This window comes from Heterocephalus glaber, unplaced genomic scaffold, assembly GCF_053883595.1.
Source record: "Heterocephalus glaber isolate CG9 unplaced genomic scaffold, H.glaber_assembly_v1.0 deba00001760, whole genome shotgun sequence".
Taxonomy (NCBI): domain Eukaryota; kingdom Metazoa; phylum Chordata; class Mammalia; order Rodentia; family Bathyergidae; genus Heterocephalus; species Heterocephalus glaber.
This window is the reverse complement of record NW_028258457.1, coordinates 7,579,614-7,605,416: the sequence shown is the minus strand read 5'-3', so window position 1 is coordinate 7,605,416 and position 25,803 is coordinate 7,579,614. Positions and strand designations below refer to the sequence as shown.

Below are 25,803 nucleotides of genomic sequence, written 5' to 3'. Positions count from 1 at the left end.
AGATAAACATTAGCTGTCTCTTACTTCAGAGAAAGAAGAGAGTGTGAATAAAAGGTTCTGGGGCAAGATCTCAACAGTGCTGAGAGCCATTTTGTTCAGAATTTGGACCTTAGACAGACTCTGCCTCTGACACAAGCAGTGCATTCTTTGCTTTAGTTTCCCCAAATGTGAGATGAGCCTAAGTATTGGAAACATTAAGTAGTTACTGTAACTATACATTAAACCTTCAAGTAGGTACTGTAATGTCAGTCTTTTATGTACTGTCTCTTCAGGTTCTTTTGTTTCCTCCATAGATTCATTTCATCAGTATCCGCAAAATAATTTTCTGGGATTTGGATTGGGAATGAGTCACAGGTATAGATCAAGTTAGGATGAACTAACACCTTGACACTATTGAATCTTTTTATCTATGAATATATAATATCTCTCCACTTATTTCTATTTTCATTGACTTCTTTTTTTTTTTTTTTTGGTACCAGGGATCGAACTCGGGACCTTGTGCTTTTGAGGCAGGCACCGGAAACACTGAGCTAAATCCTCAACCCACTAACTTCTTTATTAGACTTGTATGGTTTTCCTCATATAGAACTTTTAGCAAAGATTAAATGAGATCCTATATATAAAGCTTTGGGGGACAGTTTTTGTCAAAGAATTAAGCCTCAATAAATGTTGTCATGGTGAGAATGATTGCTATAATGGGAGTGTAAAAACAATAATTTAACAACAAGCATAAAATGCTAAGGATATTAATTATGGACACAGTATACTGGCTCTCAAACACTTTGTATTCTGTCAGCTAACATTGTCAAAGGCAGTATAATGTATTCTAAAAGGCAACAAGCCTGGCAAAATGAATCTGAAAAAAAATGGGAAGCCATGGCTAACAGTCTAGGGGCTCAGAAGATTCCATACTTAAGTTCTGTTTCAAGGCTTGCAAACTATGGGCTACAATCCAGATATAATCCACCACTTGTTGGCAAAAATAAAGTTTTATTGAAACACAGCCGCACACATCCATTCACATATTGGTTGGTTTTGGTTTTTTTTTGTACCACGGATCAAACTTGGGTCCTTGTGCTTGAGTAGCAGGCAGCGACACCACTGAGCTAAATACCTGGCCCCATTCACATATTGTTAATGACTTCTCTCCTACTATAAGGGCGACACCGAGTAGTGCCATGGAGGCCACATGCAGCCCCAAAATGGTTACAATCTGATCCTTTATAAAGTTTGCCGATTCCTCATTTTCCCTATCATTCAATATCCAGAATCAGTCTTGCAAGTCACGGAGTTCAAGCCAGAGATTGGCTATATGACTTTAAGAGGGGTAAGATTATAGGTGATATTTTAGCACATTTGCAACCAACTTCCTAACCCAAGCACAGCTACCAAACTATTAACTTCTTAAAGGAACTGTCAAGGGCAGAGCTTTTTAAACTTCTTTAGCAAGGCAGTTAAACTTAGCTGTTAAGAGAACTGGCTTGACGCACTCCCCAACTGTGTACACTGTAAACATGTACTAATAAAAAGATTTAAAAAATACTGCCTTGGGAATTTTCACTAAGTCTCTTTTTAACTATGACCTTGGAAAAGTATATGAAGGGCACTAAGCCCCACGTGTCCTGTGCACGATGTAACAAACTGCTGACTTGAAGGGATCATGGTGAGGACAGCAGGAGCCAGTTTGTGCACAAAGCATTATTTTTGATGCATGGCAGGCTTTTGACAGCTGTTATCATTGTTATTCTTTGTGCTTTGGGGCTGAAAGCTTCAACACATTCCACCCACTCCTTCAGAATCCTATGGAACGTGTATCCCACAACTTCTTAATGTGGGGCCATGGATTTACTCCACCTGCTCCATATTTCCTGAAGTTTTATTCAAAATGATTGGTATATGTATATTTGTCTAGGAAAAGAGCTCTGATTTTCATAAAAATAAACTCCCTAAAAGCTGATAACCATCATTCTAGAAGACTCCAAAAGGAAATAGTATTCTGGCTTGAAGAAGGACTGGTTTGAAGGATAATTCACAGTTAGAAAATGTATTTTAAAACAAACATTTTAATTTCAAAGCATGCATGGGCTACAGATACAATTTCCACCATACACACATCTTTTGCTTACTGAGTACTTGTTCCATAATTTTTGTGTCCGACGATTGCACACACAGTGACAATCACAGCTGGGATGCCGTAGCCCAGAGGGTACATGAACCTCTTCTTGAATCTTCTTGCACTGGTGTAGTTGGCCACCTGGAGGTTCCTGACGGTGAGGAAGAGGTGCAGCCCCTCCAGGAGCATCCAGATGAAGGCGGCCAGGTAGAGAAAGTGCAGCACTCCTGCAATGACGGAGCACAGCACCTGGAAGCAGAGAAGAGCAAGGGTGGAGTAGATGTAGGATGTGCCTCGGTACTTACATTCCCTGGACGCTGGATACCAGGGACATTTTCCCCAGGAACAATATATTTTCTGGGAGCTTCTGCTGCCTACTGAAACTTGCTTGTCCCATGAGTAGACCAAGGCAGAAATGTTAAGCAGTAAATGTTGTTGGAGCAGACACCAAATGCACAGTGAGTGACTCCTTGCCATTGCATTTTGAGTCTGAGGACTTTAAGGTCCATGCTGCAAGGCGCCTCCTGCAGGTCTTTGATGAGATTAACCAGTCTATGGCCTTACCATCCTGAACGTGCCCGATCTTGTCTGATACAATTATCAGACAAGCACTTCTGGTGCCCAGAGTGCAAATTTATTTGAAAACACACCTATTTATTAGCTGTCTTTCACCTCTGTCTTATTTCCTCATCACAGGCCAATGTATCCTAGATCAATCCTGAGTAAACATATCACACTCAAATGTCATTTGTTGTTAGGACAAATGAATCCATGGAGAGCAACAGCTACCATTCACCAAAGCTATCTCAATACTAATTAATGCACTACTTTAAAGACTAACATATCACTTTCCATAGGTGGAAACATATGACATGAGAAAGTAGCCTATTCATAAACATAAATACTAGGAAATTAAATTTGGAAACGTGTCTAATTTTGATCTACAAACACCTCAAGTACCACACTTTTGAAAGAACTTTCTTAAACTAAGTCACATGTATATGGGTCTTTCAGAAAGAGTTAAACAAACCACAGAAGCTGGGATGGCATTATTTCTTTTTCTTCTTGAATGCTTATCATATATGTTCAAAAAAGTACTGGAACCCATGATGACCATGATAAGAGAAAAATGGAAGGTACAACAAGGAATCAAATCAAATTTCTAGCGCTAAAAACATATATACAATCACTAAGATGAAAAAGACATTGAATGGGATTAAAAGTAGATTAGGCCCTGAAGAAGAAAATATTATGGAACTTAAGGATATACCAATTGAAACCATAGAAACTATGCAAAAACAGGGATGCCAAGAAAAAATATACTTAAAAATTTAGTAAATGTCAGTGACTTGTAAACAACATTAACAGATTAATACCTGTCTTTAGAAAAATAGGATCAGAGAAAGCAGAAAAAATGTATTTGGAGAGATTACAACTGAAGTTTTTCTCAATATGAATTCTTTAAAATCTCAGTGAGCCCCAAGTATTGTCCAAAGATATTAAATCAACAGGATAGATACATGTAGATATATTAAGGAAATTATTTTATGGAATTGGCACTATCTGAATCAGTAGGGAATGACAATTCAAGAACAGTAAGTCAGACTCGCAGGATGCAGATCCAAGCAGGGGTTTCTGCAACAGTCTTGAGAAAACATTCCTTCTTCCAAAGGAAATCTCAGTTCCATTTTACTCCCCAGACCTTGAAATGATTGGATGAGTTCCACCTGCTTTCCAGAAGGTTGTCTGCATACATAAACCAACTGATGGTAGATTTTAAAATATTTTCACAGCAATACTAAGACACATCAAACTAACCCTCACACCCAGCACAAGAACCATGAAGGATACATTTGAGTCATCTGTAGGAAAATGGAAGCACCTTGAGACCATAATGCTAAGCAAAACAAACCAGATAAACAAGGTCTAATATCACACTGGTCTCTTTTATATGAGAAACCCATAAGTAATTTAAGGAGCAAAATAAAAAAAAATAGATTATAGGAATCATGGAAGAGGGCCGGGGATTTAGCTCAGTGGTTCTGCCACCTGCCTTGCAACTGCTAGGTCCCAAGTTTGATCCCTAGTATCAAAAAAAAGAAAAAAAAGAGAGAGAGAGAGAGGAATCATGGTAGATTTTGTGGAGATGGGAAGGAATGTGAGGATGAGGGGCGATGGGAGAGCAGGAAGGTGGAGGAGAAATGCAATGAGTAAGATGTGAGATGTACCAATTCCTCAAGATGAATGTACTAGATGAATAAAGGAATTCAGATGTGTGATGTACATAAACTAACTCCACACAAGCAATCTAAACATTATGTACTGCGAACATGTATTTAAAAAGCAATAATAAAATGTGTAGTTAAAAGCAACCAAAATAATCTAAATGAAATGAGACGATAACTAAAAAGGGAAAGAAACACAAAGGAAATGAGAAAGTATCTTGAACTTAGAAAAAAATAAAGAACAACATCAAAATTTATTAAATACAACTAAGACAATGATTAGAAGGAAATTCATAGCAATAAACTCATATTAGTAAAACTGAAAGATTTAGAAACATAAGATCAAATTAAACCAAAAAGAATCAGGAGGAAATAATCAAGATAAAAGAGTAAAATATCAATGAAATACAAAATAGAAAAGTGATAGAAAAAAATAATTCTTCAGCTGATTCTTTGAGAAAATCAATAAAATTGACCAAACTCTAGCTATAGTGAGGCAGATAAAGAGAGACAATGTAAGTACAAATATCAGGAATTAGAGATGACATTTTTCAGTTTCTACGTAGATATAAAGGATGAGGAATATTACAAACAACTTCACAAATGACGACTTAGATGAATTTGACAAAGTTATTGAAGAATACAAAATACTCATTTACTTAAAAAAAATAGTTGTCTGAAACAGCTTTCTATTAAAGAAGTTAGTTTAAAATCTTCCAATAATGAGTTCCTCAATAAATGAAGCACAACTGCCATTCAACCCTACAATCCCACTCCTAGATATCTGCCTAAAAAAAAGATAGCAAATATTAAAACAAAATTTGAACAAGAATGTTCACAGCACCTTTATTTACAATAGGCAAATGGTAGAAACAACCCAAAAGTCTATCAACTGAAGAATAGTTAAACAAAATATGGTATACCCCAACATATGCATATTATTTGGCAATTAAAAGGAATAAGTTCTTAAAACATGTTATGATATGGATAAACCTTGAAAACATCATGCTCAGGGAAAGAAGCCAGACACAAAAGGCCACATATGCTACAATTCTATTTACATGAAATAGCTAGTGCAGGCAGTCTGTAAGAGACTAAAATCAGATTAGCAATAGCCAGAGGCTGGGGAGAGGAAATAGGGAGTAAACTGCTTTATGGGTCTGGTATTTCCTCCGGTGTGATTGCATTTTTGTGGAACAAGATAGTAATGATGATTTCATGGCAATGCGAAAATATTAAATGCTCCTGAAGTGAACACTTTAAAATGGCTGAAATGATAAATTTTAATGTTAAATAAAACAAATCAGACACACAAAACTAAATATCACATGGTTTCTCTTATATGAGAAACCCAAAATATAAATGAAGAGCAACATGAAATGCAGATAACAGGAAGCAGGGAGATTGACGTTTTGCAGATGGGAAGGAGGCCAAGAGATGGAGGGAAGGGGAAGGAATGGAGGGAGTGGGGTAAAAAGAGAATTAAGGTGTGTTATGTACACGTAATAATTTCCCATGAGGGATGTAATCATTCCGTACTTCAAACATGTGCTAATAAAAAAACGGGAAAATCACACATTTACATAGTGAATTACACCATATCTAAAATGAATGTGGTACTATGTGGTTAATAAAACATTTTGACAGCAAAGGAGGATTTTTATCATTAACAAACAGGGAGAAGTTTTATTTTGTTTTGCCTTTTGATTTCTGTTTCTGTTGTGCCGGAGTTTGAACCCAGGACTTCACAAACTCTAGGCAAGGGCTCTGCCACTGAGCTACAAATCCAGCCCAGGAGACAAGTTTTAAGTCTGATAAGCTCCACAAATTCTAAGGTCTTAGGTCTCAAGACATAGCAAATAGGGCCAGGGATTTAGCTCAGTGGTTCCGCAGCCTGCCTCACAAGCACAAGTTCCCAGGTTCGATCCCCAGTACCAAAAAAAAAAAAGAAAAGATATACCAGATATCCTCTGTCCTGGGGAAGCCACAACACTGGATCTGAATAAACAAAAATAATCCAAAGTCATTTATTTTGCAGGTTCCTGCCAACACTCTACCTAAAGGAAGACTCATTTTTTTGCATTTGAAAACGTCCCTTTTTCACCTTTGTGATGGCTAATTTCATGTGTCCACTTGGCTGAACCAGTCTTCCAATTTGTGCTCAAACATTATTCTCAATGTGTGTGAGTGTGAGGGTATCGAGAATGAGTTCTTGGAAGGAATTCACATTTATTTTTTGGTATCGGGGATAGAACTCAGGACCTTACGCTTTTGAAGCAGGTGGCAGAACCACTGAGCTAAATCCCCGGCCCAGGAATTCACATTTCAATAGAGGACATTGCTCTCCAGATAGTTGGTGGACCTTGTTCAATTAGTTGAAGTCATGAGTGGAACCAAGACTGAAACCCTCCCGAGTTAGAGGGAATTCTGCCCACACCACATCTTTGGAACAGAGTTGTGATCATGGCTGTTCCATGGATCTCCACCCTACTGACCCACTCTGCAAGTTTCAGATTTGAAATGTTCCATGACCTGTGAACGAATTCTTTAAACCAAGTCTTTTCTTCTCTAGATATACATTCTGCTGGGTCGGTTTCTCTGGAAAACTTTAACTAATACAAACTCTTAATCACTAAGCTCAGCAGTCTCTACCTGACTTTTAGGAAGAATTTGACCAGCCTGCTTACCACTTCCTCTCCTTGGCTTCCCAGAACACCCATCAGACCAGGAATTCTCCAAACACTTTGTGTTACTTTTCTCTTGTTGCTGAGACAAAATACTTGACATCCAAAGTTAAAAGGGAAAAAGTTTTATTTGGCTTACAGTTCGTAGAGGTTTCAGTCCATAATCAGCTGGCTCCAAGGCTGGGATGACAAACAAGCATCACAGAGGAGAAACAACATGGTGCACAAGGCAACAAAGGTAACAAGAGAGCCCTTCGCAGGGTCTTTCTGCCTCTTTTATCCCATCCAGACTACCAGGATTAGGGTGGTCCCAAACCTGTCACTGACATGTAGTAGTTTAGTAATCATGTGCCCTTACTCCCAGCGTCACACATTCCAGATTCAACTACCTCTGAAAAAGAAAGTCCCAGCTCAACTGCATGAGGCTTTGGGGGGAGGGGGGCATCTAAACACAAATCATAATGCAATGCTTATCTCTGAATCTTCTTGTGTATCTCCTTCTTCCCAGTCTTGAAATGTTGGTCTTCCATGGGGCTCCAGCTTTAATCCACTTCACATCAAGCTTTATTAGTATGATCATATCAGTTTCTGTGTCCTGAACTTCCTCCTTCATGTGATTTCACTCTCTCTCACTCCAGTCATTTCTGGCCTCAAAACTCGTATTTTCAATTGTGTATTTTATGTCTCAACTTCAGTGTCTGAACAGTACATCTTACTAATATGAGCCTGACTTCATTATATTTTCTTTTTAAATTTTTATTTTTGAAGAGCCTAATAATTATATGTTTTCATGGGGTACCACATAGTGAAGCACTGTCTCAACGCATCATAGTCAACATCCTACAGACTCAGAAAAAAAAAGAGATTACTAAAAGCTACTAGAAAGATGCACCAAATTGCCTATAATGGCAAACCCATCAGAATAACAAATAGATTTTTCAGCACAAATATTAAAGAATAGGAAGGAGAGCTTGGAGTAAAGTTTTTAATGCCCCACCCCAATTTTGCTAACCCAGGTTAGAAAAAATATCCTTCAAAATTGTAGAAGAAATAAAGACTTCTCATAATAAGGATAAACTAAGGAAAATAATGATCACTAAACCAAATAGACTCCTAAACAGAGACACAGAAGATAATATTATCCAAGAGCCCAAAGGAAAGAATATACCTAACTAGGAGAGTAGTTCAATAAGAAGAAAATGGAAAGGAATCAAGCAATGAAAAAATAATATAATGACAGGAATCAGTGTAAACATATCAGTCTTCTTTTCTATCAATGGACATAGTAGTTGACACCCCAAACTTAGAGGAGGAGAGGTTTAATTTAGCTCATGGTTTTGGCAGATTCACCCCAGAGTCAGATGACTCCAAGGCAGAAACATCATGGTAGAAACATGGATGGAACAAAGATGTTTAGTTCCTGGCAGCTGGGAAGCAGAGCGCAGGGGAGCAGTGCCAGCCCAGAAATAGGACAGGGGCCACATATAGTGCCCAGTCATGTCTCCATGACCCACCCAGAAGTGTGCTCTACCACTGTTATTCTGAGTCTCTGCAAAGTCTCAGGACAAAATGTGGACAGATTATCTGCCAGAGCACAACACACATGATCTTTATTACAACTGCAAATGGAGTCGTGCTCCCAACTGAAATGTCCTGAGCCTGGCCTTTACGGAAATTACAACAGATGCCAGTTAAATCAAGAGGATCACAAGACATTCTTTTGAAAACATATTCCAATAAATTGGGAAATATGGAAGAAAGGTATAAATTCCTAGAAACATATGATTTACCAAAATTGAACAAAGAAGATAGGAAACCTCAGAACACAGAACAAACAAGCAATGAAATTAATGCCATAATAAAAACTCAACCAATGAGGAGAAACTCAGAACCCAATGGATTTGCTATAGAATTTTGCTAAAATTCTAGAAAAGAGCTAAAACTTGCACTCCTAAAACTTATCTATCCAATTGAAACAGAAAGAATTCTTCCACACTCATTCCATAAAGCCAGAATTTCCCTAGGATCAAAGCCAGATAGGGACTTAATGCAATAGAAAGCCACACCCCAATATTGTTGTTGAACATAGATGCAAAAATCTTCAACGTACCTACAAAATAACTCAAAAAATTATTAAAAAGAAACCCAAACCAAGACAGCTTGGTCCCAGAAGTGCAGGAATGGTACAACATATGTCTATCAATAAATACAACACATTGAAATGGCTATCATGAAGAGCATAATAAACAACAAATGCTGGTGGGGATGCAAGGAGGAAGGAACCCTTTTGGATTGTTGTTGGAAATGTAAACTATTATAAGCCATTATGGAAATCAATATGGAGAGAGCTCAAAAAATTAAAACAGAAATTCCGTTTAACCCAGCTATGACTCTCCTGGCTATATTCCTGAAAGAGTTAAAGATGTCATAGTATAATGATACAGGCATACTCAGGTTTATACAAGCAAAATTCACAGTGGTTGAGCTCTGGATACAGCCTGAACCCTCACCAACAGAGAAATGGATACAAAAAACATGGTATGCATACACAATGCAATATATTACACAGTAACAAAGAATGGAATTATTTCCTTTGCAGGAATATTGATGGAACTTCGGGTCATCATGTTATACGACACATGCCAGGCACAGAAAGTTAAATACTGCATGGTTTATCTTATGTGAGACACCTAAAATATTAATAAATAAATGATTACGATAAAGGAGAGATGAAAAAAGAAGAAGGCAGACTTTACAGAGGTGAAGAAAGAGATCGGGGGAGTGGGGCAGTAAGAGAAGGGAAATAAAGCCATAAAAATGACCAAGGCATGTTATATACATGTATCAAATCCCCCAAGTGAACACAATGATTATGTATTACAAATATACAGTAATAAAACATTAATTAAAATAATAGAAATAAAATGGGAAGGACCACAGGATGGGCTTGGAAGCTGTGTATGGAACCTAACAAAGCCTCCTTCAGCCTGATGCGGATGACTGACGCCCGTCAAATCTGTTTGTTCTCTTCTAATGAAAGGTAAGGAAGAAAATAACTAACATTGTGCTAAGACATTGTAGAGTTTATTTGTTACAGCAGCTATTTTTTCCGGGTCTAAATCTGTAGGACTCTCAGTCACTCAAATTACAGTCAAAAAGTGTGGTCTCATTCAAGTTATACAGGAGAAGAGCTGAATTCAGGACTCTTTCTTTTCTCTCCCACCATCCCTGCTGATTAATTAACGTCTCTCCCCTCACCTTTTAGAATGAGATGGCCAGATTGGGCTAGGACGAGGTAACTAGTTTAAATCACCCACCTTAGGCTCAGTTCTTCTGATGCCTGTGAGGAACAGGAAGTGGGCCAGGAAGAGGCAGAGAGCAAGGTGCAAGTGGAGGGTGGTGCCCGTGTTCTGGATGGGTCGGCACAGCAGGAAGGTGACGGCTGCTAGGAAGAGGCACAGCAGGGAGAGGCTCAGCCCCACGTAGGTGATCACCGTCAGCACAGGGCCCTCCTGCAAGCCACCAAGGGAGGAGCGTCGTACACTTTGCAACTTGCCCTCCCGACAGAGTCACATGAGCTTACTACTCCCCCCAACACTGGTCACTCACGCTTTCTAATGTGGTGCTCTCTGCAGAATGGAAAGAGATTTACTACACGGGACTGCGGCAAAAACAACACTACGAGGTAGAAGCTGTCCAATGGACATAGTGGATATGGGAAACTCGTGTTTAACTGAACATTTTCCAATAGGTAAATTAAAAATATTAAAAAGAACAGGTAAAATTAATTCAATCATGTATTCTACCTAACCCAATAGCTTTAAAATATTATTAGTCCTGTGAATAATCAGTGTTAATGGAAACAATTATTAGTGAAAAATTTGACAGTTTTTTTATATTAGGCTTTTGAACTTTGTGTATATGTTACACTTACAACACATTTAAATTCCTACACAGTAATCCTATCAAAGAATAAAGTTGTTTTTAACAGAAAAATACTTCATACTGCTCCAGTTTTTAAATTTAAAACTGATTAAAATGAAGTAACATTAAAAATTCAGTTTTTCATTTGTACTTGGCTAAATTTTAAGTGTTCTATAGCCACGGATGATGATTTTATTTAATAGTGCAACTGTTTCATTAATCTCAATGAAAACTAGTTTTTTTAAAAAGTCTTGTTCCCTATTGCATGTTCAATGTCTAGAACAGTGCCTGGCACATAATAGGCACTTAATAAATATTTTTGACCAATAAAATGAGGCCATGTCTATGAAGGGTAGAACAAGTTGGTCATCATATAAATATTTAATAAATTGAAGATTAAAAAATAAGAGGAGTTAAGGAAATTTCTTTTAATCTGAGTTATCCTAGATTTAGCCGGGATCTAGAAAGTCCAGAGAACTACAATGGTTTAGTTCCAGAATGTTTGCCAAACTCTCACACACTCAGAGGTGGGACCTTTGGAAGGTGATTGGATCATGGGGATGCTCTATTCACCAATGGTTTATCTTTGATGAGTTTAGTAGCTGAATGTGCTGATAGGAGGTGGGGCCTGATTGGAGGTGGGTCACTGAGGGGCATAACCCGGAAGGGTTTATTCTTGTCCCAGCTTCCCCTTCTCCTTCCACTTCCTGTCTGCCATGAAGTGAGAAGTTTTCCTCCATAGTAGGCCCTTCCTTCCACCGTACTGTTTCTGCATTGGAGCCTGCCTACCACTGACTGAAACTTCTGAAATTGTGAGCCAAAATAATCCTCTGCTCCTTTAAGTTGTGAATGTTGGGTATTGTCTCTCAGCAGGCCGAAAGTTACTAAGACAAGGGCTGTGCTTTCTCATCTGGTCTGACCAGGGAGGTTTGGTAGTAACTCCATCTAACAAAGTAACAGATGCTTTCAATTCCAGAATCCCTTGGACCTTACTCCTGTAAAGGCTGCCAACCAACTTCCCAGTGTCTGTTGGCTTTTCACGTTAGCTTCAATGCATGGGTCTTGAGCTCAACTATGCCTATGAAAGTGTTAGGGAGTTAACGCCCTCTGAACACAGTTACAAACAAATGACTAAAAGTGGTTGATGCATAAATACCCTAGTTCTGTCTCCATGTACTAAGGATGACTTTGATGTGTGCTTTTTATATCAACCCTCAGAGTCCCCAGAATAAATAAGCTTGGTGACCCACAGTGGGAACTGGCTTGATAATGTTCTCTGTACTGGTTTCCATCATTTTTCCACATCATTTCCCCATTATTACTGGTGTTTCTTTAAATCACCTCTCATGTAAGCTACCACTTGACTCCTTGTTGTAAAGTCTTTTTCTAAAAATATGTAGCAGATGAGCTCAGAGCTTCCATGCAATGGAATCATGAATCTTGGTACCTTGGGGCTCAGAGCCATGAGGACAGCAAAGCTGGACAGGTGGTAACACTTGCATGTGGTGTAGGAATCATTCCTGCCCATTCGAAGGCAGCCCTCTGTTGACCAGCTGCCCCCTTCCTCTGATCCTTCCCAGTAGACACAGAAATGCTGTACACTCTCAATCCCAGGCTGCAAAGGCAATAGTATGAAGGTGAATCTCCTTCCAGTTTTATTATTTCAACTTTACATATTAACCCAATGCAGTGGGTTGGAAACCTGATTCTGAACAACTGTGAGGTGTTTCCATCGCCACACCTGCCGGGGGGGGGGCTTATTCTTCATTTATTCTTCCCCTCTATGGCTGTCTTAGTTCACTGAGCATTGATGCTTATGAGCTGATTCACTCAAGTTTCTTGTCATTGATAAAACCAGTAAGGGCACCAGTGAGTGAGAGATCACTGGATGGGAGAAGAGAGATGCCAAATGCCTCCATAGGCTTCCTTATCTGCTCTTCCTCACCAGCAGATGACCTTCTCCTTCTCCCTGAATCTGACTCCCACGTGGCTCAATGCTACTCTCCACTCCATTGGCTTTTTAGGCTTTATGGTGAGATTAGTTTCCCTCGTGACTGTCTTTGGGTGTCTTGGCGTGTCTTTTTCCAGATTTACTGAGGTGTGATGAGCAATTAAAATCATATACATTTAAGATCTATGATGTGATGCTTTGATATTCACATGCATTATGAATGATTACCATAGCCAAACTAATTAGCATGTCCATCACCTTGCATTTTCTTTTTGTGGTGAGGAAACTGAAAATGCACTCTAAGGAAATTTCAAATACAGAAATCATTACTAATGAGTGTAGTCACCATATAGTACAAATATTTTTAGAATTTATTAATTTTATTATGTTTGTAATCTTTGGCCACCATTTTCTCCTAACTAGCATTCTATGCTCTGTTACAATGAATTCAAATTTCTTAGATTCTATATGTATTTGAGATCACACAGTTTATATCATTCTGTGGCTGGCTTATTTTATTTAGCAAAATGTCCCCTGTGATGTTTTTGTAAATGGCAAAATTCTTTTCTTTCTAAGGCTGCATATAATTTTATTTTTTCTATATTTTATTTATCACTTCATCAGTTGATGGCCACTTAGCTTGTTTTCATATTTATGCCATTATGCATAGCACCCCAATGAACACAGGGGTGCAGCTGTCTCTTCCATATACTGACTTCCATCCCTTTGGATATATAACCAGCAATGGGACTGCTGGATCATATCTTTTATCATTTAGATAAAAAAATATCAAAAATTTAGATCAATGTCCAAAAACGTCCAAAATTTAGATAAAAAATGCCCAAATTCTTATGTGTTCAGAGGTGGGCTTTTGAGATGGGGCCCTAATCATCTGATTTCACAGCTGAATGTCCTGTCAGGTGTCAAGGCCTGCTTGGAGGAAGGGAGCATGTCTTTTTTTTTTTCTGGTACTGGGGATCGAACTCAGGACCTTGCGCTTGCTAGGCAGGCACCAGAACCACTGAGCTAAATCCCTGGCCCAGGGAGCATGTCTTTGAAAGCTGTACTCTGGTCTCTCCCTCTTTCTTTGGCTCTTCAACATTCCCTTCTTAATACTTGCCATGAGGTGAGCAGTTTTACTTTGTCATGTCCTTTCTACCCTGGAATTGGGAACAATAGACCTCTGAAACCATGAGCCAAAATACACCTTTCTTCCTTTCAGCTGTATATGTCAGGTATTTTGTCCCAGGGACAAAAAGCTAATACAGAAAACTGATACTGAGAAGAGCAGCCATTGCTATGACTAAACTGATCATGTGGCTCAGTAGATCTGGAGCTGTTGCATGGGAAGATTTTGGGCAAAGTTGCACAAACAAGACAGAGAAAGCCTAAAATCCTGAAAGTATTGCTTGATAGGTGATTTTGGTTTGGGCTCAGAAGACCAGATTGCTGATGAAAATGCAGACAAGGAAGACCATGTTCATGAGGTTTCCGACAGAAATGAGGGCTCTCTTGGGAAGTGGACTAAAGGGCATACATGTTTCATTTTGGCAAAGAATTTGTCTATGATTTATCTATGGCTTGAAACTTTGGTGAGGCTGTATTTAAAGACAGTGAGCTAATGGATCTGGCACAGGAGATTTTAAGATAGCACAAAGTTCAGGTAACAGCATGGAGATTGCTGACTGATTTTACTTAGATTTTCAGGGTGAACTGAGAGCAAAAAGCAGGGTTAAAAGCTTTGAAAAACTTGCAGTTTGTCCACAAAATAGGCATGTGTAAAGTTGGGACCGAAGAAGGTAGGAAGAAAGTGTGAAGGTGTTGTAGAGATCACCACCATTACAGAGAACACAAGTGCTTTGCACCACGGTAACAGGAAAAATGCCTTGGGGATATTTTGGGAATTAACCAGACTGCAGCTATCACAGGTTATAGGTGTAAAAGTGCAAACTCCTTTGAAACACCTGGCTTTGAAAACAGAATCCCAGGGTGCCCTGTTCACTCAGGGCCACCCAGGGAAGTGTTTCCCCTGCTCAGCCTTCCAGGTACTCAGAGGTCACTGTGGCCATGGTTCAAGGGGAGCAAAACACTGCTCACGTTGGCAGCAGGCCTTGGCAATATCTACGTAATGCTAGATTTACAGGCATGTAGAAAGCAAGAGTTATATGGTCACAGGAGTTTCCACCTAGATTTCAAAGGAAGGCATGGAGCCAGGCATAGTAGTGCATGCCTGGAAGCCCAGCACTCTGGGGAGGTGAGGCAGGGAAATTGTGTGTTTGAGTCCAGCCTGGACAAGTTAAAAACTCAGTGAGACCCTATCTCAAAATGTCAAAAAAGGGCATGGGAGGTAGCTCAGTAGGAAGGCCCTGGGTTCAGTCCCAAGTACTACAAAAAAAGGAAGACTTGGGAGATGTTATGGCTTGTATCTAGATGTCCCTTCAAAGCCTCACATGATCATAGGTGAGGCTTCTTGGAGGTGGCTGGATGTAGAGTGTGTAATGCTGCAATCAAGGATGGGATGCTGGGATTGATTCATGGTATGATGTTAGGATTAAGGGTTCCCCACCCTGGGTGTGAGTGCTACTGCCCTAAGGGCAGGTAGCCTGGATGGAATATAAGGGACAGAAAGAGGGCTGTGGTTATTGCTTGCTGCTTTGCTGCTTTGCTGCCATCTTCCTGCCATGAACTGTTTTCCCCTCTACAATGCCCTTTAGCTGTCCCATCATTCCCTGGAGACAGCTGACTATGAAATCTCTACAAACTATGAGGTATAATAAATCTTTCCTCCTTTAACTTTGGGTGTCAAGTATCTTGTCTCAGCAAAGAGGAAAAGTAACTAAGACGGGAGGCTAGCCAATATGTGACAGGTTCATAGTCCCCACCAGAAGGATGGGAGAGGGTGATGTGTGAAGCTGTCAGAGTGAAGATGAAACAGCAATTGAGATCCCAGAAAGCTGGAAATACCAGGAATGTGGAATGTATGCAAAGTATAGCTGCAGGAAGTGAGTGAAGACACCAAAAGAGAGACAAGGCCACAAGGCTGGGGCCACCCAAGCTCTTTGGAGCTCATGTTATGCCACCCTGTGCCCCAGGAGCCAGACCTGGAGCTACAGAATTTAATGTGTGTCCTGCCAGTCTTGCTTTGATTCCATTTCCTTCTATTGCTCTATTCTTCCCCTTTGTGATTATTCTGTGCTATTGTATGTTGGCATTATGTAACTTGGATTTAAAATTTTTTTGTAGGGGTTCATAGCTAAGAGTTTGCCTTGAGACTCTGGGGGACTTCATATTAATAACTTTTGAGAAATATTGGAACTGTTGAGACTTTAGCAATGCTTAGAAGTGGACTGAATGCATTTTGCCAAATGGGATGAACATGAGACTTCAGGGTCCAAGCATGGAATGTTATGGTTTGGATTGAAAATATCCCCCAAAAGTCTCAAGTGTTTGGATGTGGGGGTTTTGGAAGGTGACTAGGTCCTGGTGGTGCTAACCTCATAAATGGGACACTCCGTTGATGAGCTCATAGCTTAAGGTGCTATTAGGCAGTGGGGACTGGTTAGAGGGTGTAGGGAACTAGGGCATACCTTTGAAGGATGTATTCTTGTCCTTGGCCCTCAATCTCTGTCCCTCCCTCTCTTTTTTCCTGTTCTCTCTGCTTTCTGGCTGCTACTTCTGCCCTTCTGCCATGATATTTCTGCCCTGGAGCCTACCAACCATAGACTGAAACTTCTGAAACCGTGAGCCAAAATAAACCTTTTCTTCTTTCAGGTTTGTATGTCAGATATTTTATACCAGTGATAAAAATTATTAATATCATATCTATTTTTAATTTTTGAGGCATCTTCACATTGTAATGGCTGTACTAATTTACATTCCCAGTAACTGTGTTCAAGTGTCTCTTTTATCATCAATATGTCTGACTTTTTGATAATAGTCATCCCAATGCATCAAGGTGATAGCTCTTTGAAGTCGCCCCAACATTTCTTATCTGTTCTCTTACTTCTGAATGATGACAGTCAGATTCAGTTCCATATGGGGACACTTTCCCACTCATAGCACTGCAGAGAGAGGCAGCACTGGGTTATGCTCACCTGAGTATGTTGAAAAGTCAGGAGCACAGGTTCAGACAGGTAAACTTTGTCTTGCAAACCAACTGTGCCACTCACAACATGAGAGTTCAGCTTTACTCCTTGCATTCCTCTTGAATTGTTAAAAAAGGATCCATTCAGAATATTCCCAAGAGATTCATAAGTGATAAGAGCAACTGTACTCACATCTAAGAAAATCGAGAGAAATAATGTTAGAAGGTGTCCACATTTAAGACGATGGAACACTTTTGTCTTATGTGAGGGCATAAAGTAAATACAATGCACAATTAAAATTACCTGTGGAAATCCTTTAAATTGCACAGATAATATACTAAAAGTGGTTTAGGTTGCAGAATCTGGAACACATAATGCCCTACACATTATAAGAGGTCTATGTGCAAAATATTTCTATCAATGGTATATAAAAATATACAACTCCTTTGCTATCAAAATCAGTGTTGTTATGCAACATGCTTGTACCAGAAGGGTTGGTTGGCTATAGAAATCATACATTTCCATCTTCCATTTCAAGCTCACACTAATGTACGTGAAAAGTATGCAGGATGTCTTATTATATTTAATTTATTATATTTAATTAACTTTCTCTCTCTCTCTCTCTCTCTCTCTCTCTCTCTCTCTCCCTCTCTCCCTCTCCTCTCCCTCTTTCCCTTCTCTCTTTCTGTCTCTATCATTTTCTCTCCATTTCCTTCTCTTCTCCTTCCTTTTTTTTGGGTGAAAATTTACAATTTAATTCACAGAAATTAAATGAACACAAGGTGCTCTGTAGCATGGTGTAGTCTCTTCCAAAGTGCAATTATTCGTGGGCCACACTTTCATTTTGGCCAAAGTCATTTACCACTCACATTATAATTTACTCCATTAAAAAACCAACTCATTGTTACATCTTTTCCCTACCTTCCCCTACCCCACATCTCACAGTAAAGAATGAATGTTAATTGGTAATCAGGCATTTTCTGGAGTATACAAAGCAGGCTTCTCAGTGTCTCAAGGCAACCGTGTGTCTGTCTTTGAAATATTTTATATGCATGCATTCTGTCATCATGTATTTCCTGGGCACCTACTCTGTGCCAGACATCATAGGCATTATGATAGAGTGGTACACAGAACAAAGCCCTTGCCATCAGAGAGTTGACATCATACTAGGAGATATGGACAATAAATAAATAAATGAATTAGAAAGATATTACATATTGCAGGTGCTTCCCAAAATTATGGTGAAGGAGTCAGGTACAGGAGGCAAACTATGGCATGAAGAGCAAGACCAGCCTGCCATATGTTTCTCCAAATAAAGTTTTATTGGTACAAAGCCACACTGCTTCATTTCTACATAATCTACTGTTGCTTTCATGCTACTGTGACATAGTCGAGTACTTATGACACAGGTAATTTGGCCCCCAAATCTAAAATATTTATTTTCTCGTCCTTTTACAGAAGAAGTTTGCCAACAGAAGAAGTTTACAGAAGAAGTTGCCAATGGAGGGAAGTTTTGAGACTACTTTTAATAGGGTGTTCATAACACAAATCTCAAAAAAGAGACTGATTAAGACAATGATCATCTACCACTGTTATGTGACATTTTCAGACAATTACACGGAAACAGGACCTGCATTAGCCTGTCCATTTTAAGGAAGTGCATCAGTAGAGCCTTGTTTTAACCTCAGCATGAATTGCAAAGTACACACTCCATATGAGAATCCAACTTTATTCCCCAAATTGCCTGATATGGGGTCAAGGAAGATCTTTTCATTTCAGCATGTAGAGTCTCTTGAACTTGAAAACTTTGTGGATTCCCCCTACTGACACAGTAACTTATAGAAATAAGACAACGCTTACACTTTGGGTTCAATAAAATTCCTCTTAGATCCAGTACCTTTTCTGGCTCCTTTGAAAGCACCAGCACAATTGATATTCATTGTGTTATTTCCAGCTTCCAAAAAGGTCTTCTCATGACATTTCTTGGTTTCATAGACTGAAATATTAAGAAAATCGAGTCCTGCTGTACTTGTTTCTCACACCTCAGAAATCTATTGAAGAACTCCCTTCTTTGGGAATGGGATTTTGCACAGTTTATAACATACCAAGCATTAGAAACATGGGCAGAGCTGGTTTATTCATTTATTCTTTTTTATTCATTTATTCTTTCAATTTATATTTTCAAAGAAGCGAACTACTCACAGACAGTGTTGGAGGGACAACTCTGTCATCCTGAGAGCTGACAGATTTCAGGCCTTGTCTATACCAGACCCGTATCTCTTTAAGGTGGTTATGGGCACCCACTTAGTATCTCTTACCTATATTAAGTGAAGGATTATTACCCTTTCCTGGAGAATCAAAACTCTGATTCCATATAGTCATTTCCACATGATGAAGTAGTCGGGTAACCCTTTTAGCAATTTCTTTTTTGCTAATATTTTGCGTTGAAAGTTCCTTTCAAAGATAGAGAACTAATTAGGAGGACTCCCATTGAAACTTAAGAAATCAGGAATATGGATAAATCACTGAATGAACCCAGAAAGCAACATTTATTTATGCAGATTTTTTTTTTTTGGTACAGGGGAACCAACTTGGGACCTTGCGCTTGCGAGGCAGGCGGCGGCACCACTGAGCTAAATCCCCAGCCCTGGCAACATTTATTATTGTACTATGAGGTGGGGTGGGAATGAAGCTCTTGATGTTTGATGCAGGTTGTTTAATGACATCTGAGGCAGTGTAAACCTATTTCAGAGTTTCTCAATGTCTATTGACCTCTGAGACTAGATAATTCTTTGTTGAGGTAGGCTGTTCTGGGTCTCAGGTTCTCCAGGAAGTTGAGCTGTATCCATAGTTTCTAACAACTAGGTGCCAATAGCAATCATCCCTGGGTTTTGATAACAAAAAGTGCCCCCAAATATTGCCAGTTTCCTCATTGGACAGAGGACTAAATTGTACCTTGATGAAAAGTATTCTATCTTAAAAAGCATAGGGCTTCACGGTAGAGTTTGAGTACGACAGTAACATGGTAAGACTTACTAGCTATTTCCCAAGCCCAGGCTTCACCCCACTCACCCAAACATTCTCTTGTGATGGTGTCTTCTGTATGTGGTTCTCTGAGAAAGAAAGTTAGCCATTAAGTGAGATATGGAAGAAAACACATCCAATTACCCTCAAATTAGATGTTCCTGAAGTTTCTGCATCCCATCCTAATTCCCCTTTAAGACCTCCAAAACATATTCTACAATAGAACTTTTTTTTTTAATGCTAGGTATTGAAGCAAAGGTCTTCTTGCATGTGCTAAGCAAGCACTCTACGGCTGAGCTACACTCTCAACCCTACAGTAGAATTTAAAATGAGAATTAGCATGCGATTTCTGGTTGAATAATTCAGTCAACAGTATTTGTTGAGAAGGGACACTTAATCTTGACTGTTGACTTGATTGGCTTGAGAGACTCCATGGAGATTAGTAGTCACACTTCTGGACGTGTCTCAATGCATCACTGGGGCTCTTCCCCTGACCTCTAATTCTTAATACTCTGAGTTGAGCAGCTTTCCTTGACCATGATGTTTCTGCCATGATGTTTTTGCTTTGGAGCCCGCTGACCATGCATTAAAACCTCTGAAACTGTGAGCCAGAATAAACTCTGGCAGGATTGTCATCAAGCAAACAAATACAAGTAAGTAATTGACAAGCTCTTATTAATTGATGCTCTTATTAAATAGGCTGAGATGACACGGGAATATACAACAGATCCCCAACCCATCAAGGTTAAGAGAAAACCCAAAGAAAAAACAAAGAGCAAAATAGAAGATAACAGGAAGCAGGGAGACAAATCTTACTCAAAAAGGAAGAGGAACAAGAGATGGAAGGACAGGAGAGGGCAGGGAGGGATACAGGATGAAAAAATAAATTAGGATGTGTTATGTACATGTACCAAGCCCACACAAGGAATGTCAACATTATGTACTACAAATATTTACCAACAAAACAAAACAAAACAACAAAGCAAAAGGATCAAGAGATGGGTGGATGAGAGAGAGAGAGAGAGAGAAGAAAGGGAAAGGGAATGAAAAAAGGAATTAAGATGTGTGATGCACATATACCAACTCAGCACAGGGAACGTGAACATCATGTACTGCACACATGTACTAATAAAATAAAATTTAGGAAAAAAAGTAAAAATAAAATAAAAAGAGAAGGCTTTCCAAATAAATTAGTGTTAAATACATTCATAGAGAAGCAATTGCCTGCACATCACAATATGTAAAGTTTGTTTTTACTTACACTATTTTATTAAGGGTGCGCAGACAGTTTTGAACACACTTGTGTAGCATAACTGCTAATATTTACTGACTTTTCTAGGGAAAAGTGTTCTATGTGCATTAATAATCACGAAGGGTAGCTGAGGTATATGAGATCACTGGGACTGCTGGACTACAGTACCACATACTGGATGAGAGAAAACAAGAAAATGAATTTTCTTGTAGTTCTGGATGTTTGAAGTGAGAATCCAAAGTGTCAGCAGGGCTGTGCTCTCTCTGCAGGCTCGAGGGCAGAATCCAGCCTGGTTTCTCCTTATTTCTGGGCATTGCCAGCAGCAATCTTTGCTATTCATTGACCATGACATCATAACTCTCATCTCTGCCTCCATCTTCATGCGGCCATCTTTCCTTCTGTGTACTTGTCCACATTTCTCTCATTTTATTTATTTATTTATTTATTTATTTATTTATTTATTTTTGGTACCAGGGATCGAACTTGGGTCCTTGCACTTGTGCAGCAGGCGGCAAAACCACTGAGCTAAATCCCCGGCCCCCATTTCCCTCATTTTATAAGAACACCAGTTCCCTTGGGTTCAGGGCTTGCCCTAATCTAGGGTGACCTCGTCTTGACCAGATTATATCAGCAAAGTTCCTATTTCCACATAGGGTTGCATTCACAAGCTTAGGTAGACTTGAATTTTGGAGGAACAGTATTTAGCCCAGAAAGCAGTTTTCAAGAATTATTTCCAAATGATTACAGTCTCTGGGTATTCATACCCACTCTTGTGTAACCTCCTTCCGTTGACGGTGGATGTAGTGACTCATTTCTAATGGCCAGAACACTGCAAAATGACAGGATGTCACTGAAGGACCTTAGTTAATATGACAGACTCCATATTGTTGCTTGACCCATATGCCTGTCCTTTAGGTGAACCCAGAAAGAGGAAGTTTGGAAATCTCCTCCCCTTAGAAGAAAATGAACTATGCTGCGTGGTGGCTTTGAAGCGTTCTAACCGCAGGATGTTCTGCGTCTGTACATTTTGCTTGTTTTGCTAGTTTTCTCGAATGGGAGGCCTGGAAACTACTGGCCTCAAAAGTGTATAAAACCTGTTTATCTCCCCCGAGTCGGGGCTCGAGTCTGATACTGGTCTCCAGTTGGTTCTATCTCGTTGGGTCCAACAGTCACTAGTGGGATCCGATGACGAAAGACTGACACACACTCTTTCTGGCTATTCTCAGTGGTTGCTATAATGGAGAAAACTACAGAGGCCTCTCTAAACACTGCTGTCTCATACAGACCACCAGAGATGACCGGGTGCTTTAGTTTGACAGCTTTCCAGAAACAGAATACTGCCCGCAGTCATGTGAGTGAGTTTCGAAGCAGGTCTTGTCCCTAATTGAGGCTTAATATGAAATGATTTACTCTGAATAGTTCCCTGATTGTGGACGTGAGGGACTGAGATTCAGAAAAAACATATAAGCCAGGCCTAGACTCCTGACCCACAAAAAGGATGAAATAATACACTTCTATGTTGCTTTAAGCTACTACGTGTTGGGGTAACCTGAGATACAGCAACATATAACTGAGTAGATTCTATTAATATTCCCACATGTAGATGAGACATTTAGATAAGTTGAGCCCTAACCAAAAGTCAACTGGTTGGGCTGGGGATTTAGCTCAGTGGCACTGCACCTACCTCACAAGTGCAAGGTCCTGAGTTTGATCCTTGGTACCAGAAAAAAAAAAAGCCAACGAGTAAGTTGAGGAACCACCACTTGATCAGCACAGCATACAACATCATATGAGGATCAAAGAAATAAATTAAATATACATATAAACATTATGGTTTACATCTGGATATTTGTTCAATGTCTCATGTGCTCGTAGGTGGGGCTTTTGAGAGGTGATTGGATCGTGGGTGTGTGATACTCATTAGTGGATTAGTCCACTGATGAATTTATAGTGAAATGTGATGTTGGGAGGGGAAGCCTGGTTGGAGAAGGTGGGTTACATGCAGCATGGCCTGGAAGGGTCTTTCTCCTTCCCTCCTCCCTTGATTGGTTTCTGCTTCCTGACTGCCATGCCATGAGCTGTTTCTCCTCTGCCACCCTCCTTTGCCATGCCTTGGAGCCAGCCACCAGTGGGCTGAAATCTCTACAAATTGTGAGTCAAAATAAACTTCTCCTTAAGTTGTGGGTGTTGGGTATTTTGTTCCAGCAATGAAGAAAGCAACTGAGACACGTACTGTGGATATTGAGTAGTGTATTTCTCATTATTGGAGAGAGATATTATAGATAAGGAAAAAGAGACTCTAAGTCATATCTTGGTGTTAGATTGGAATCAGAAGTACCAATAGGAATTCGTGAATTTTAGTATAAAAAAAACTGATAGTCATAGAAATTGAATTGAAGATCAAGAAAAGATGAAAAAATAGATAAGTTTAGAAAAAATTGAAGATGTACTTTGGAGGCCCAGGAAAGTGACCCAGATTGGTGACATAAATTTGGAAGGTGTATAGACAGGGATGATTACTGATGCTTTGGTGACATCTCTTAGGAAAAGATCACCCAGAACAAGGACTGAACAGGGACGAGGGTGAAGACAGATCTCTCTTCTCTTTCCTTGGACTCATATTCTGGGAGCTGTGACAAACTGTGCTCCTGCTCCTTTCTCATGGTGGAAAAAGTATTTAGAAATTCTTACCATAACATTCTGGACGATCAATTTCAGCGATACCAGCTATCCAGTATAACCAAGAACTGATTAAACAGCTGCAGATGTAGCTTCCAATTTTATTTTTACAGTATGATACTTTCTTGCACTTTGCCCATCCAGTCTTACACTCATTGATATCTTAGAACCAAGACAAAATATTATTTTTTTATTCTCACAGAAATACACCATTTTCCTCTTGCCTATGGAATCTCTACTATCCAACATCATTTATAAATATAGCAAACAATCTTCAATAGGATGAGGCAACATTATAAATATGACACTTTTCCCTTATATGTCCTATGTAATACCATTTAAAAATCTACAAGTAATTTATAAACTGAGAAAGAGTCGATAGTATTATGCAAGGATAAGCAGAAAGATCATGAAGTGAGGACCTCCCTCACCAGGTATTAAAACATATTAACAAGCCGCAGTGAAACCAGGAGGTGCTGGTGAATGAATAAATAAAAACAGGCCAGTGAAACAGACTAAAAGCTAAGAAATAAACTCAAGGATGAATTGTAATTTAGTATATGGTGGAAATATTATGTGAAATCACAGAAGTGAAGATACAGTGGATTTTTTTTCCCGGTACTGGGGATCGAACTCAGGACCTTGCTCTTTCAAGACAAGTGTGGCCCCGATGAGCTAAATCCCCGGCCCATACAGTGGATTTTTAAATGCTGAATCACACACTGAGTTAAATCCAATTAATTCACAACCAGAAACAAGGGAATAAAGTGATGGTTAGTGAACATGCTGTTAGAGAAGATTATAAGTGAGGCGGGAGGACCATACTATTGAATCCTAGCTTATGTGATACTTGCATACCTGTGTCTCTCTGCTCTTCAGTTTTCCCTGTCAGTAAATCAGAGTGGAGATTAAAAAACCCCAGATAGACCTAAGACAGGAATTGTTCTAGGTCAACAATTCACATTTGCTTTCTCTATCTGAAAGGCTCTGGGATAGTACAATTGCCAAATAACTGTTCCTTGTTGATGTGTCTTATGACAAGCTATGTGTTTTATATGGGCTATTGTTTTGTGCTGGGGTAGAGGAGAAATGAACCAGCACATTTGTCACCAATAAGTGATTGAGGTAAAACCTCATGATATCTTTACCTTCACATTTGTCTTTGGTCCCAATGAAGTAATCCCTCCCAGAATGAGACTGGAATCCATGCATACAAACACAGTGGGTGTGATTGTAGCAGACGGCATTCGCAGGGCATAGAGGACAGGGAGCTGCAGGGAACAAAGAATCCACTTGTTCACTGGCTCAGTCATTCATCCAAGAAATAGTTACTGAGCATCTACAATGGATCACACATTGCGGTGAGAAGATTCTTCCTGGGACTCTTTTTTTTTTCCTTTGCACCCATTCCACTGCTGAATATAGGTGGTCACAATTCCTGTCCACATCCCCAGCACTGCCACTAGTGACAGCTTTTCTCAAGAATCAAACTTTGAACTCCAAGTATCTGTGTTTCTTTCCCTCTGGGCCTTTTCTAGCCACCAAGCCCTCTATGCTCACCACATGGAAAATCAGTTGTTTAACAGTGCCTACCCTCCAAGGAGCCACAGTGACCGACAAGTCAGTCTATAAAAACACCCAGCTTCATTATGATTTAAAAATAACAAATGGCTTTGGGGAGATGAAGAAATTGGAACATTAGCACTCCGCAGGTAGGAATGTAAAATGGTGCAGCCTCCATGGAATGATACAACCATTCCTCAAAAGAGTAAAAATTTGAATTCCCATATGACCTAGCAGTTCAACTTCTGGATATATGACCAAAAATCACTGAAATCAGGCAATCAAAGAGACTTTTATATCCAT

General features: G+C 39.5%; 1 protein-coding gene across 2 annotated transcripts in view; it reads right to left on the bottom strand.

Moving 5' to 3' along the window:
• LOC101709599 (putative adhesion G protein-coupled receptor E4P) overlaps positions 1–25,803 on the bottom strand; it is a 48,009-nt gene that overhangs the window by 7,837 nt on the left and 14,369 nt on the right. The window contains exons 4-12 of one of the 2 annotated variants that reach the window (XM_021245143.2): positions 25,086–25,208; positions 23,950–24,099; positions 20,055–20,095; positions 19,301–19,436; positions 18,880–18,978; positions 16,992–17,176; positions 12,394–12,561; positions 10,340–10,534; positions 2,127–2,362 (exon numbers count right to left, since the gene is read on the bottom strand). In XM_021245143.2, the coding sequence (XP_021100802.2) occupies positions 2,127–2,362; positions 10,340–10,534; positions 12,394–12,561; positions 16,992–17,176; positions 18,880–18,978; positions 19,301–19,436; positions 20,055–20,095; positions 23,950–24,099; positions 25,086–25,208 (1,333 nt within the window). The remainder of the gene's footprint in view (positions 1–2,126; positions 2,363–10,339; positions 10,535–12,393; positions 12,562–16,991; positions 17,177–18,879; positions 18,979–19,300; positions 19,437–20,054; positions 20,096–23,949; positions 24,100–25,085; positions 25,209–25,803) is intronic. The other variant, XM_087201250.1, reaches the window with a different exon arrangement.